Consider the following 15,446-nt stretch of genomic DNA (forward strand, 5'->3'; position numbering starts at 1 on the left):
ATTTACAACAATATCTAGCCTAATATAAATAAATATGGCATAACCCTCAACCTTTGCACAATGACTAGACCGTACAAATGTACCTAGGTAGGTAGGTATACAGTATATACCTACAGCCGTGTCTATCAGGCATGCTTAGGCAAATATTTTTATAGTAAAATCATCTTCAGTTTTAGAGATTTACAACAGTACATTTTTGTATTATTGTTTCTCCTCACTGTTTGCTACTAAACTTAGCTAACTAGCTTGCTGGATATACAATCATTGTTATTTACATCTTTTTGGAATCCTATATTGCGTCGTGCCTATAATGTTGTGAGATTAAAATGCATCCACAGTCATAAACATAACCAATGTCAACCCTCGTCAATTATGTTACATAGCTAGTTAGTAAAATGATTTACAGTTCCTGATGTTACACGTTTGCTAACAAGTTACAAACACGAGGCGTGGCGCATAACAAGTTAGCAGGCGCCAGGCTAACTAGCTAGCCAACTCCAGTCATGTGCTAACATTTGCTGGTAAACCTACCTTTAGGTGGCTGGTTGTAACGTTGTAGCTTGCTGTTTAGTATTCTTATCTACGACTAAAAATAGAAAAGGTTTTACAATCGAGATACACAAGATCTCCGATTGTAAAACCTCTTCTATTTTTTGTCATAGATATGATTACCGGTATTTGTTTAGCTAACTTTGTGTTGTTAGTGTCCACCTCCTTTTCAAAAAAGTTAACAGAGGGGAGAAGGGCTTTATCTAGGAGTGGTGCACATGTGAAAAGAAAGAAAATACTTTGTTTCTGGGGAAAAGGAATCTCCATGGATCTACATATCCTGCCTAGCTCATAAATGCAGACAAAGCACTGGACAATTTTTAGGGAGATAATGATTTACATTTACATTTACATTTACATTTTAGTCATTTAGCAGACGCTCTTATCCAGAGCGACTTACAGTTAGTGAATACATCTTTTTTTTTTTTTTTTTTTTTTTTATACTGGCCCCCCGTGGGAATCAAACCCACAACCCTGGCATTGCAAACACCATGCTCTATCAACTGAGCTACATCCCTGCCGGCCATTCCCTCCCCTACCCTGGACGACGCTGGGCCAATTGTGCGCCGCCCATGAGTCTCCCGGTCGCGGCCGGCTGCGACAGAGCCTGGATTCGAACCAGGATCTCTAGTGGCACAGTTAGCACTGCGATGCAGTGCCTTAGACCACTGCGCCACTCAGGAGTACATAATGATCTAGGGTTTGAGCAATCCAAGACTGGGTGGATCACACAATTCAAGTAGCCTCCAAAAATGTAATAGTGTGAGTTGAGGTTGGGCTGCAAAGAAATATGTTTTTTAATAAAATCAACATCATCCCAATTGGGAGCATAAACATTTACAAGCAAAACAGAGAGAACCAGATGCCATAACAAAAAGTCCCTGTGGATCCGAGATTATGTCAGCAGCGGTAAATTGTACTTTCTTATGAATAAGTATTGCTGTTCCCCTTGCCTTAGCGTTGCATTTTGAATGGAATATTTGTCCAACCCAGGCTTTACTGAGTCTACCATGATCTGCTGTACACAGATGTGTTTCTTTTGAGAATGCTATATCGGTTTTTAAATTCTTAAGATGAGCAAATACTCTAGCCCATTTAACCGGGCCGTTCATTGCCTTGACATTCCAGCTTGTAAACCTAATAGCTGACCCCCCAACTCCCACCCCAAGATCTGAATTGTCAGTCATTAAAAATTCAGATTACAAAATTTAAACTGGAATAAGACCACCGATCATATCTTGTGACAAAACAAAAAGCATGTACCGAAAAGTTAGACAAAATACTGTTGAGGTAGAATGTGTAACAATCAAATGGTTAATGAAGGCAAACAACATCCCCCCACCCACCTGACATAAATCCCTCCAAATAACACAACAAAATAAACACAGTACAAAATAACAGACTTCCCCAAATAGGGTCAAATTCCTGGTTAACCATCTGTCACTTAACTTACCCTACACGAGGGCTCCCAATTATTAACATAATTATTTACAATGCCAGTTTTAAATTGTTTAAACTCAAATATTAACAGTGTCACTCAATAGTCGATCAGTTACATCCTCCATTGGCTTTAACAAGCGCAAATAGCCATGTAAAATTATGTTGGTCAAGACTTTGCCCATGGGTTATGTTAGGGGTGCGCTCCATGCCACGCTCCCGCAGCCGCACCTCACAACTGTGTCCACAACCGCAGGGAGTAAAATATGATACTCAGGCGCAGCGCGACCACAAAGACTACAGCAAGGAACGCACTCCACAAACACGATTGCCAAAATAGTCCGACTTCAATGAATCTCAGTAGAGGCGAAAGCTAAATATATCCAAACACCCACTTAATCAAACAAAGGCATTACAGTCAAATGAAAGCAAATGCAAACAAGAAAGTAACCAGAGTCAGACCCTGAGATTGTAGCATTAGTAAATAGGCTTTAGAGAGGTAACGTTAAATGACTAGTTAATGCCAACTTAGTTCAAACAAAAACATAACAAACTCACGTTGGATATTTAACATGTGTTACTAGTACCAGCTAAGCTAGTCAGCCAGCCAATGTTACTTACATGGATACAGGTCAACGTTCAGTTGATTCTAGATGTAGCTAGCTAGGTAGTTGTCCATGTCAAGCTATATCTCAGCTAGCTAGCCGCTAGAAATGGTGGAGAAGTGCTTGAGCACTCCGGTTTTTGTTGTGCGTAGCAAGACATGCTAGCAAGTCATCCCAGACTTCTCAGCCAGTATAGATATAATAAAGATATCCCTGGGTGCTCCTGGAGTTAAGCACTCATCTTGTTGCCATGTAAAAATACATTTCAATAAAATGTTAGCTAGCCAGCCAGATAGTAAACAGTCAAGTGTGTCCAGCCAGCTCCCGCTAGCCAGCCAATTTGATTGTGATGTATTAGCTAACGTTGCCACTAATCTCAGTCAAATAAAACTAAATAAAATAAAGATGTTATCAGGTGCTCTCGGAATGACAAAAAAAAAAACATACTTTCATGTGAAAAGTAATATCCAAGTGGGTGTCATGAAAATCAGTCCGTTGCCAGCCAACAAAGTAGCCAGCTACATATTCCTCCCACCATGGCTATCCAGCCGGGCCGCTACCTCTATCAACATTATTCTATGCGCCGGACATAGAACGCTTTAGCCTCGGCCAGTGTGTCAAAAATTAGGGTCTCTCCCTCATAAAAGACATGAAGACGGGCAGGGTGTAGGAGCTGAAACGTTATCCCCTTGTAGAGACCGGTTTTGGTGTCCTTGAATTCAGCTCTTTTCTTCACGAGATTGGCACTCAGGTCCGGGTAGAATGTATATCTTGGCCACGGAATTTTGGTTGATGGTCCCTCGCCCAGGGCATTGCACGTTCCTTGTTTTGGTAATGATGAAAGCGGGCTATGATTACCCTAGGCCGCTCCCCTGAGTTGAGTTTGGGGGCGAGGGATCTGTGCGCTCGGTCGAGCTCAGGCGGCTTGTCAAAGACACAGTTACCCATCACTTCCACCAGCATGTCGGAGACAAATTTCACATGGTTGATTCCAGTCTCAATTCCCTCCATGACGCCAACGATACTGATGTTTTCCCTTCTGGTATAATTGTCCAACGAATCTACCTTGGAAAGTAGAGCTGTGTTGGCCGTTATATATGAGCGACACTGCCTCTAGCTCGGCAATCCACTCTGTGTTGTCAGTGGAGAAACCTTCTAGTGTAGTGAGGCGTCGCCCAAACGTGTTGACTGTTTCTCCTCAAAAGGCATCAATGGAAGTTTGGAGAGGTGCCAGTGAAGTGCTGATGAGAGAAGCCATATCCTCTTTTAGGCTACTTCTTTGTTTAGCTAGCTCAGCTACAAGCATGGTGATAGACAAGGCCTCCGACTCTGCAGCAGGGCTGCAACTACGGTGTTCGAGTAGTTGGTTCGGCCTTCGACGATGTGTTAGTCATAGCAGTTCTTTTCGGGTTGGTCTTGCTCAATGTACCATGAAAAGTGATTAAAAGAATATAACCAAATGATACATCCACATAAAAACTAACTGCGGCATGTAAAAAACTTAAAGTTTAATTGGGGACCTCTTTCAAACACGTCTTCTTACATTGCCCGACCGGAAGTCCAATCGAGTGCCCTTCTCTATTTGCATGCTGAAAGTCAGTAGTTAACTTCTTTGAAAAATAGCATTATATATTTAGTGAAACACAATTCTCTCCATCAGTTTACTAAGAGCAGGCAGCAAACTGATTGGGAGGCTGTTAGAGCCAGCAAAGGGTGTTTTATTATTTTTAGGCAGTGGAATTACTTTAGCTTCCTTCCACGCCTGTGGACATACACAATCCTTTAGGCTTTGGTTTAAGATATAACAAATAGGGGTGGCAATACAGTCTGCTATCTTTCTCAATAGTTTCCCATCAATGTTGTCTATACCTGTTGGCTTATCATTATTGATGGATAGTAGATTTTCCACCTCTCCCACACTAATTTGACCAATTTAACACAGCAATCCTTCTCTTTCATTATTAGATATTCTATACCCCCCCCCCCCCCCCCCTAAAAAAAATCCAGATTTCTTCCAAAAAAATTCATATATATACAGTGGGGCAAAAAAGTATTTAGTCAGCCACCAATTGTGCAAGTTCTCCCACTTAAAAAGATGAGAGAGGCCTGTAATTTTCATCATAGGTACACATCAACTATGACAGACAAATTGAGGGAAAAAAATTAAGAAAATCACATTGTAGGATTTTTAATGAATTTATTTGCAAATTATGGTGGAAAATAAGTATTTGATCACCTAAAAACAAGCAAGATTTCTGGCTCTCACAGACCTGTAACTTCTTCTTTAAGAGGCTCCTCTGTCCTCCACTCGTTACCTGTATTAATGGCACCTGTTTGAACTTGTTATCAGTATAAAAGACACCTGTCCACAACCTCAAACAGTCACACTCCAAACTCCACTATGGCCAAGACCAAAGAGCTGTCAAAGGACACCAGAAACAAAATTGTAGACCTGCACCAGGCTGGGAAGACTGAATCTGCAATAGGTAAGCAGCTTGGTTTGAAGAAATCAACTGTGGGACCAATTATTAGGAAATGGAAGACATACAAGACCACTGATAATCTCCCTCGATCTGGGGCTCCACGCAAGATCTCACCCCGTGGGGTCAAAATGATCACAAGAACGGTGAGCAGAAATCCCAGAACCACACGGGGGGACCTAGTGAATGACCTGCAGAGAGCTGGGACCAAAGTAACAAAGCCTACCATCAGTAACACACTACGCCGCCAGGGACTCAAATCCTGCAGTGCCAGACGTGTCCCCCTGCTTAAGCCAGTACATGTCCAGGCCCGTCTGAAGTTTGCTAGAGTGCATTTGGATGATCCAGAAGAGGATTGGGAGAATGTCATATGGTCAGATGAAACCATAATATAACTTTTTGGTAAAAACTCAACTTGTCGTGTTTGGAGGACAAAGAATGCTGAGTTGCATCCAAAGAACACCATACCTACTGTGAAGCATGGGGGTGGAAACATCATGCTTTGGGGCTGTTTTTCTGCAAAGGGACCAGGACGACTGATCCGTGTGAAGGAAAGAATGAATGGGGCCATGTATCGTGAGATTTTGAGTGAAAACCTCCTTCCATCAGCAAGGGCATTGAAGATGAAATGTGGCTGGGTCTTTCAGCATGACAATGATCCCAAACACACCGCCCGGGCAACGAAGGAGTGGCTTCGTAAGAAGCATTTCAAGGTCCTGGAGTGGCCTAGCCAGTCTCCAGATCTCAACCCCATAGAAAATCTTTGGAGGGAGTTGAAAGTCCGTGTTGCCCAGCGACAGCCCCAAAACATCACTGCTCTAGAGGAGATCTTCATGGAGGAATGGGCCAAAATACCAGCAACAGTGTGTGAAAACCTTGTGAAGACTTACAGAAAACGTTTGACCTGTGTCATTGCCAACAAAGGGTATATAACAAAGTATTGAGAAACTTTTGTTATTGACCAAATACTTATTTTCCACCATAATTTGCAAATAAATTCATTAAAAATCCTACAATGTGTTTTTCTGGAGAAAAAAAATCTCATTTTGTCTGTCATAGTTGACGTGTACCTATGATGAAAATTACAGGCCTCTCTCATCTTTTTAAGTGGGAGAACTTGCACAATTGGTGGCTGACTAAATTTTTCCCCCACTGTATATATATATATATATATATATATATATATATATATATATATTGATCACCACACCTTTATTGGATTTTCAACATTGCAGAACCAATTACATTTTTAGTAAGTACTAGCTCCAAGGTGCCAATAATTTTGTCCATGCCATTTGTCTTAAGTAAAACATATATATTTTAAACAACGTTTACAAAAATAAAATTGGTTCTGCAATGTTGAAAATTCAATAAAAAGGTATGGTGACCAAAAGTATTTTTTGAAGAGATAAGGAATTATTTAAGAAAATTGCAAGGGTGCCAATATATTTGGCCGGCACTGTAGCTATCTTTCTTTCTTTATGTCACTAAGTATATGAGCTGTCATCCTTAAACTCACTGAGCTGTCAAGAAACACACTGTTAATATACTGTAAGTATAACATTTTGTGTCTGCTCCTTTTTTCTTTTTTTAAGGAGTCTTCATTGAAAAGGCGCAATGCTCGCTCACCATTAAAACTATTCATATATTTGTTTGGTTGCACCTTGACTCACGTTGGTTGACAATGCAATGTACTTTATTCAGACCGCAAGGAAAGAGATGGGGAGACAGAACAGGTAAAGACATAGGACAGGATGTGGTTTGAAACCCTGCCTCTGGGGGTAATGTGTAGTCTGTAGTCAGCAATACTACCACTTAAACCTCTGTCTCTATCTGCTCTGCTCTGTTTTTTTGGTGTATTGACTGTTGGCTCATACCACCAGTCTAATGTCTGGGTTGGTTGTTTTTCAAGGGGTTCGTTATAGTCAGTGCTTGCTCTAAAATCTGCGTCGCATCAGATCTCCACTGGCACAGACCAGAAGCTAGTTAGACAGTCAGAAACTAGAGACAGATTTTTTGGCTATCGAAACTGATGACTTATCAGTCAGCTCAGTGTGTGTGTGTGTGTGTGTGTGTGTGTGTGTGTGTGTGTGTGTGTGTGTGTGTTGTGTGTGTGTGTGTGTGTGTGTACGCATGTTGTGCTTGTTTGTTGACCTCGGTAGCACTTCATCATTGCAAGAGGGACTTGCCAAAATAAGAAAAGGCCCAAAATAAGACCTACAAAAGTTGATGTTCCAAGAATCATTTCAGAATGCTCATTCTGCCGAAGTGCAGTAGTATTTACAGTACAGGATAGTGTAAGGTATTGGACAGAGACTCAAGGTCAAAGGGCATCTACAGGCTCCACACCAGCATCCTCGGTCAGCACTTCCTGGTATCAGCACGGGCCTTGGCCATCCATTATTTGGCAGCTTTCTTGGGCCACAGTCTCCCACAGTCTGCCAATCTTGACATCTCTCTCAGATACAGTAAATCAACGGGCTCTCCGTTTGTGTTTTTCTCTAGTTAACATCAGTTATGTCCTTCTGTAGCAAAATATAGTTATGTTTCACCGCTCATGTACTGCATCTCCCTATAATCACAGGCAAGCGCCAGGTTTTCCTGTACATGAGTGGCAATTGAAAATGTGCCTGCAAATGGTAGTAGTGCATTAACGTCTATCTAACGATGGAAAACAGCCCTTTAAAAAAAAAACACATGGTGGCTACTGTGTACGTGTCCATCTCTCTGATGATCTATTTAGTGCAGACTAGCATTAGCTAGTCAGCTTTAGACTGAAACTGGTCCAGGTCAGCTGTTAGCACTAGCACAGGAACCGCATCAAAGTCAGTGGCTGAAATTGCTATCTTGCTTCTTTGCCGAGCTACTCACTATTCACCATTAAGGGGATGAAGCCTGTCCAAATGTATGTCCTGGCTCTGTAATTGTCTTCCGGCTAGCTCCTCTCTCACATTTTAATAAAGGTTCAAGACGGGTGTGAGATTTGTCCGCCCAACTTACTACCATCTGCTATCTTCCACCGTGGGCCACCTACCCTTAGAGCCCCTCTGCAAACTGCTGCCCATATCACAACGAATCCCTTCTCCCAATTAGAAAGGCTGGAACCCGACCATTTCACCCACAGCAACTGTTGCTTTCAGAGACAGGTGTCAAGATATAAACAAACTATTTGTTTTGGTTGTTACTCTTGTAACCAGACATGACATGTTAGGCCGCCACCCTGCAGGTGGTAGGTATAAACATAACTTTAATGAGGGCTTACTTTGCGAAGCTCCGTATCAGGTAGTGATTGTAGTCTCTGTAGCTAAAGCAAGCGTTAACTTCCCCACGCCTCCTCTGAATGCTAAATCACTGTATTGTAAAATGTCTTAACATGCTAATTGGTCCATTGAATCTCCTTAACGCTTGTTGGCAGTTAAAAGCAGCGAGGTATCTAGGAGCCCAGCTTGAAATGGAATAGAGAAAATTACAGAAGTGCTGCACTGGCAGGGTCAAGGTTTTTGTAGGAATGAAAGTATGGAACTGAATGAAAGATTGGAAGAAAAAGAGTACCTGCCACCCACCCACACAGCCCATTGCCACTGCCATAAAATCCCTTCCTGGTCACCAAGAGGGCTGTTTTAACACATCATAAATTAGCATAGTATTAACACACATGGCCTGACTTAGAATACATCCCATATGCACATGCGCACACACACACATGCACACACACCCTTCTATCTCCAAATGCCTTAATGTACCAAAGAAATGCTTTAGTTCAACAACATGATAAATTACTTACACAGCATTCATATCACACACACACAAGTCAATAAGCACGGCGCGAAAGGCAGGCCCTCTCAGAGAGCTCCTTTGACGATTCATAAAGAACTGCTCAGAGGGGTGGGTGAGTGGGGTCCCAATTATTTCAGCAACACCACTTCAAACAGGAACTCTGTCCCTCCCTCGTCTAACACGCCTCTGAAGCCATCTCTCCTCTCTCTTCCCTGACATCTCAGTGCTCTGAATGTCTCTCTGACAGTTATGAGGTTCTCTGAGGCTTAGCCATTTCACTGAACCCCCGGGGTGTGTGCCTGCGTCAATGTACTGCACAGGTAACCACTGATAGGGTGTGTTTTTGTTGGTAATGGTGGTAATCAAGTCCAAACTTGAGCGCTCCGGACCTGAATAGAACGACCAGCGTCGTTAAGTGACATTTTGTTAACTTTTTGGGAGGCACATTTTTGCTCTATTACCAATCAGCTGGGGATAAATCAGCCTACTTCAGAACACTCTTTCTGCCTTTATTTGTTTGCTTCTCTCTCTCCCTTATTCTTTCCGGTCTTTCTCCCTCTCTCCGTACCCTCTCGTTTATTTTCCTCTTCTTGCCCCATCTCTCTCTCCCCTCCTTCTCCTCTCTCTTTCTCTTTCTGTCCCTTTCCAGAACGAAAGGGGCCAGTGCCCGGCCGACGTGGTACCCGAGCCCTTGGACATGCCCCTGGAGATGGCGGATGCCGCCGCCCTGGCAAAGGAGTTGCGCAGCCTGCTGAGGGAGGCCCTGTCCCGGCCCTGCACCCCACTGCCACTGCCACTCACCCTTCCTGCCCTGGCAACACCAGGCCTCTCCGACAAGGCCCGGGCCCAGCTCACTACCATGAACATCCAGCTGGGCGACCGCGTGGTCATTGCTGGTCAGAAGGTAGGCGTCCAGTTCCATAGCCATCAATGAAGCATCTCAAATCCACATTGGTTGATTGTTCATAACTGAGGTAAAAAATGAGCCTTCTTAGTCTTCTCATTTGAGTAAATGGTCAATTCCTCATGTGGCAAGCCAGTCAGACAATCAGAACAGAAGCCTCTTGTTCCTTCTACACATTCTAAGGCTTATCTATACAGCCCTCAATGAAAGATCATGTTGCTATCATGTTGATCATGCTGTTCACCCCACCGACTCTAGCCCCGGGAAAATACACAATATTTTGGCTGTCAAGTATGTTTTTATTTTTTCTCAAGACAAGTGAAGGAGAAGAAAGGTATGAAAACGAATAGAAAAGGAATGCAGCATGGTGAATTGAAGGACTTGTAATCTTCATTGTGTTTTTGCTTGAAGATGCCCTCACTGTCGCGGCTCCTAAGCACGCACACACCAGTCGGACGGGGCCCCCTGAAAGAACAAGCCATTAATGAATTTTCTCTCCACACTGCGAGCGAAAACGCTGGGCGTGGAGTTCCCGCAGATTGGCTAATCAAAACCCTATTATTACATCTCAGAAACCGGCCAGGTGCTTTGATCTCTATTTTCCTTTAAATTCATTTTTTTCCCTTCTCAGCGTGTTTATATATTTAGACACATCAAAACATGCGGCAGGTTCTTGATAGAGGGGGCCGCTCTTACCTAAATGCGCAGCAAAGCGCGTGTGCATTTCTAAATGAAGAGGTAATCACTTTCCGCCACACTCTGCCGATGGGCAGATAAAGAGAGGATGAAACGAGCATTCCGTTTTTTAAAACTTTTTACTGACTGTTTATCTGTAGGAGTAGAACCCTGTTTGTTGGCTTTAAAGCTGTTTAACCTGTGTGTGTGTGTGTATGTGTGTGTGCGCACGGATTCAGGTGGGTACTCTGCAGTTCTGCGGTAGCACCGAGTTTGCCGGTGGTCTTTGGGCCGGTGTGGAACTCGACCAAGCGGAGGGGAAAAACGATGGATCCGTCGCGGGAGTGCAGTACTTCACCTGCCGCCTCAAACACGGTACATCCGCTACAACCCCAACTGACAGTACTCCCTAAGCACTTATCAATCCAAAACTATTAGGACCTATTGAACAAGTCAGTTGCTCAATGGTGTCTGAACGGCTTGCTGGCAATTGCTATTCTCCATGTGAGATGTGAGTCAATGGCTGCCCTAATCTGGTGTTTGGCCTTTGTTGACCTTTTGCACTCATCATTACTTTGAGCAATCACTCTATCTTTCTATCTCTCTCTCTCTCTCTCTTTCTCTCTCTCCCTCTATGTCTCTCTGTGTCTGTTTGTCTCTCTTGTTCTCCCTTCTCACATTCTCTATTTCCCGCTGACAGGGATCTTTGCACCCCTGTCCAAGATCAGCAAACCCTCTGAACGACACAAAGCCATACGGCCCCCTCAGCGCATCGACATATCGCGCGTCACCTCCAAAATAAACACAGGTAACCGTTTTTTAAATGTATTTTGCGTCTATGTATGGATGTTTGGATAGGGTACACGGTAAAGGATAGCTAGGCCTATAGTCCGAAGGGGCATAAAGACAAATGGACTCGGCCCAAATAAGAAACCTATTTGTGATGAAAAAACATCATTATGATAGCACAGAGAAGCTCTTGAGCCTGAAGGGCTGAGAGGTTGAGATAGGGAGGTAGGGAGTAGAGTCGGGAAGAGTGGTAGAAGATGGAGAATGGTATAAAGGGGGGAGAGCCATTTTCCACGAGTCACCGTTTATCTCAATAAACCCCCTCAAGGACCTGTTTCTGGAAACTCATACACATTAATGCATTATTAGAGACCACACATCACAGGAACCACGGAAACACACACCTTGCCACCTCTCCCTCCCTTGCAGAAACATCCAGGAATAATGACATTAGTTAGATTTAATGTCTGATCCCCCTCAATCCCAATATGCTTCCACTGACTGAAACATAACTCTGACATGAATTCACTCTGGGGGTTGTGGAACACAAGCCATGATACAGACAGTAATGGTAATGAAACCCATATGTCTTCATCTCCCTGCTGCTCGGGGGTGGCTAGCAAACAACAGAGGGGCCAACGATGAAGTCACAAACCCCATGAAAGGTGATACCGGCTTCACGAGGGCGCCAATCTCGGCTAACCGGATTACCGTGGATGCCCGACGGAAAGGTGCAACCACCACCTCCAATGTTTGTGACTCAATATCTTGCCTACCTCACCTGGGAACGAGATGGTTTATCTGTCTGTCGGAGCTCTCCGGGGCACAAACCAAAGTCTCTCCCACACCTTGATTGGATTGTCTGACGTGGTCGCAGAGGCAGCAAAGCAAACCCACAGTAGTATCATGTTTGATTGTAGGGAGGGTGTTATTTTCTTTGAATGCTTAATTTGGTCATTGGACTACACTGCTGAAGGAAGGAGACACAAGACACTTCCTGACGGGCCGCCCCTAGGTGGTGAAGGTAGGAAACAACACATCCACTTCGCTGATACTCAACACAGGGGCCCAGCAAGGGTGCGTGCTCAGCCCCCTCCTGTACTTCCTGTTCACCCATGACTGCATGGCCACGCACGCCTCCAACTCAATCATCAGGTTTGCAGACGACACAACAGTAGTAGGCCTGATTACCAACAATGACGAGACAGCCTACAGGGAGGAGGTGAGGACCCTGGCAGAGTGGTGCCAGGAAAATAACATCTTTCAATGTCAAGAAAATGAAGGAGCTGATCGTGGACTTCAGGAAACAGCAGAGGGAGCACGCCCCTATCCACCTCGATGGGACCGTGGTGGAGAACGTGGAAAGCTTCAAGTTTCTCGGCGTACACATCCCTGACAATCTGAAATGGTCCACCCACACAGACAGTGTGGTGAAGAAGGCACAACAGGCCCCTAAGACCCTCAGAAACTTTTACAGATGCACAATTGAGATTGAGATGCACTATCTCAAGGCCATCAGACTGTTAAATAGCCATCACTAGCACATTAGAGGCTGCTGCTGCCTATTGAAATCACTGGCCACTTTAAGAAATGGAACACTAGTCACTTTAATAATGTTTACATATCTTGCACTACTCATCTCATATGTATCTTAGTCCATGCCGCTCTGTCATTGCTTGTCCATATATGTATATATTCTTAAATCCCATTCCTTACTTTTTTGTGTGTATTGGGTATATGTTGTGTAATTGTTAGATATTACTGCACTGTCGGAGCTAGAAGCACAAGCATTTCGCTACACCCGCAATAACATCTGCTAAACACGTGTATGTGACAAATAGAATTTGATTTGATCACAACTTTTTTTTATTTTAAATAAGTACCCTTTTTCGTGATATCCAATTGGTAGTTACAGTCTTTTCCCATCGCTGCAACTCCGCTACGGACTCGGGAGAGGCGAAGGTCGTGAGCCATGCGTCCTCCGAAGCATGACCCTGCCAAGCCGCACTGCTTCTTGATATTTTGTCTCCTTTTCATTTACTCATTTGTGTTTTGTCCCTTTCTTTCTTTATGAATGTGCCTCTTTTTGTGTGGAGAAAAGGTTCTCCATCCGTCAAAAAATCACCCGATAAACAAAAAGGCTCCCCAGTTCCTGAACAGGGCAAAGACGAGCTTCCTGAGGCCAAGACAGGTACTGCAGTCACATTGGAATGGGCTGTGTTGCGCTATGTATGGGAAGTATGAAGCCTCTGGAACCCATTCTGGGCGGGATTATCATATGTCAATCATGTTATAGGAGTGAAGAGCCACCTTAAAGGTATAGTTCACTTTTGTGAAGTTTTGGCTTATTTTCTACTTTGACTAACCAGCTACTTTAGGTAGAAAAGTTAAAAATGTTTTTAAAGACAACTGATAATGGAGTCGGTATGATAATCCCACCTATGTTGGTCCCTCAAGTCGACATATGTCCCATCACTAGTACAAAGTGTACATTGATACTGAACCTACCATCCCTTTCAACCGTCCCAACAGCTGACCGCAGACCTATTTTACATTTACATTTTAGTAATTTAGCAGACGCTCTTATTCAGAGCGACTTACAGTTTTCTTTGTTTGTTCATACTGGTCCCCCGTAGGAAACGAACACACAACCCTGGCGTTGCAAACACCATGCTCTACCAACTGAGCTACACAGGACTATGGGGTGAGCAGCACAATAAAAAAAAATTCTGTAAGCATTGCTAAAAGGCTTCTCACAACTATCAGATTTCCTGGATTTGTCAGATCGATAGTCTGCAAGTTTTCATCTGCAACGAACAGAGACTTCTCTGCTGCAATGAATACGTAATTAGACCAAAGCAAGTGGACAGAATCAACTATTTAGCATTTTGACACTCAATACATCTGCTAACATCTTCCATTTAGAGGTTTTGGAATATAATCACTTACCTTCCCCCCTACGAGTCTAGTTCCTCATCAGTTTGGAGCAGAATCTATCCTTTTTACTTAAAACGTTTTGGCGCGGGTTTAATCAATTCGTCACTCTAACTTTCACAATTCATAAACTCTTGGCCTGTGAAGGTCGTCGAAAGTTAAAGCTTAATGAGGTCCTGCCTCCAAAATGTATTTTGAAAAGCCAAATCGGATGACCCGCCCTTCCATCTCATTCCTTAAAGCCTGGGGAAAATAGAATTTTGGCTCTGTTGTACCCAAGACGAGCATTTTTATTCAATATCGATCCGTTAAAGCAGGCTCCGAAGTGCACACTATGTAGCGTGCATCGTAGACCCTAGGGAATGATAAGGAGCTCATAGCGGACATGAGAGGAATGGATGGTTCAGTATTAGGCACACACCCTATGCTGTGTGATTTAGGGTGTAGAGAAAGAGAAAGCTTCCTTTGTACGTGTTTTGCATGGAAACATGATGCACTGCTCGATCAATGAATGACTGATGGTGGTAGTTTTCCCTCAAGGCCTGGTCACATTCATCTGAACAATGAATTCTGGTCATAGTACTTGTTTTCCCCCTTTTAAGTTTTATAATTCATTTTCCATTGCGTCATAACTCTTACTTCCTCTCCTTCCCCAGGTGCTGTCTCTCGTTCTCTCTCTTCCTCTTCATCCTCCCTGGACTCCAGACACTGGCCGACCACTCGACAGCAGCCGTTGCTGCGGCAACGGCTTCCCGCGAGGCAGAGGCAGGAACTGCTCCAGCCCAGCTCCAGAACCACTCCCCCTCCGACCCGTTCCAATCCCAGCTCCAGCCTCATTGGTACTGCACACTCGTCATTATTTCTGGTCAATGAGATCCACTTACATTGCTTTGAGTGACAGACATAAAGTCGTAGAGGTGTCTCTGATTTCATTGTCCCCCACGATTGGGACTGTGTATCTGTCCGTGCGTATGTACGTGCGTGCGTGCGTACGTGACATGCGATAACTCAGACACCACTGGCCTGATTTTGACTAAACTTGGGTGAATAATGTGTCTTGACATAGAGATCAGGCATTTACAAAATTACACTGATTGGCCATATGGTGGCGCTATAACAAGCTATTGAAAATGCAAACTTTGAAAAATCACGCCCCTCATCCCCTTTGACCTAAAGTCATTAAATTCTGTACATACAGTAGGTCCCTCTCCTCACAAGGAAGTGTTGTTGAAGATGATAATGATGATTATATTATGGTTTACCTGATGTTACAGCTGTTTACGGTGTTAGTAAAAA

The 15,446-nt window shown here is 43.7% G+C and overlaps 1 protein-coding gene across 1 annotated transcript in view; it reads left to right on the top strand.

The window, feature by feature from the left end:
- The window catches only part of LOC311145269 (CAP-Gly domain-containing linker protein 4-like), a gene marked incomplete at both ends in the record, with an annotated part of 95,631 nt that overhangs the window by 62,424 nt on the left and 17,761 nt on the right, over positions 1 to 15,446 (top strand). The window contains 4 exons of the mRNA XM_084181505.1: positions 9,498 to 9,752; positions 10,667 to 10,802; positions 11,128 to 11,235; positions 14,807 to 14,989. Of these exons, the coding sequence (XP_084037631.1) occupies positions 9,498 to 9,752; positions 10,667 to 10,802; positions 11,128 to 11,235; positions 14,807 to 14,989 (682 nt within the window). The remainder of the gene's footprint in view (positions 1 to 9,497; positions 9,753 to 10,666; positions 10,803 to 11,127; positions 11,236 to 14,806; positions 14,990 to 15,446) is intronic.

This window comes from Coregonus lavaretus, assembly GCF_964263955.1.
Source record: "Coregonus lavaretus genome assembly, chromosome: 18".
NCBI classification, from domain to species: domain Eukaryota; kingdom Metazoa; phylum Chordata; class Actinopteri; order Salmoniformes; family Salmonidae; genus Coregonus; species Coregonus lavaretus.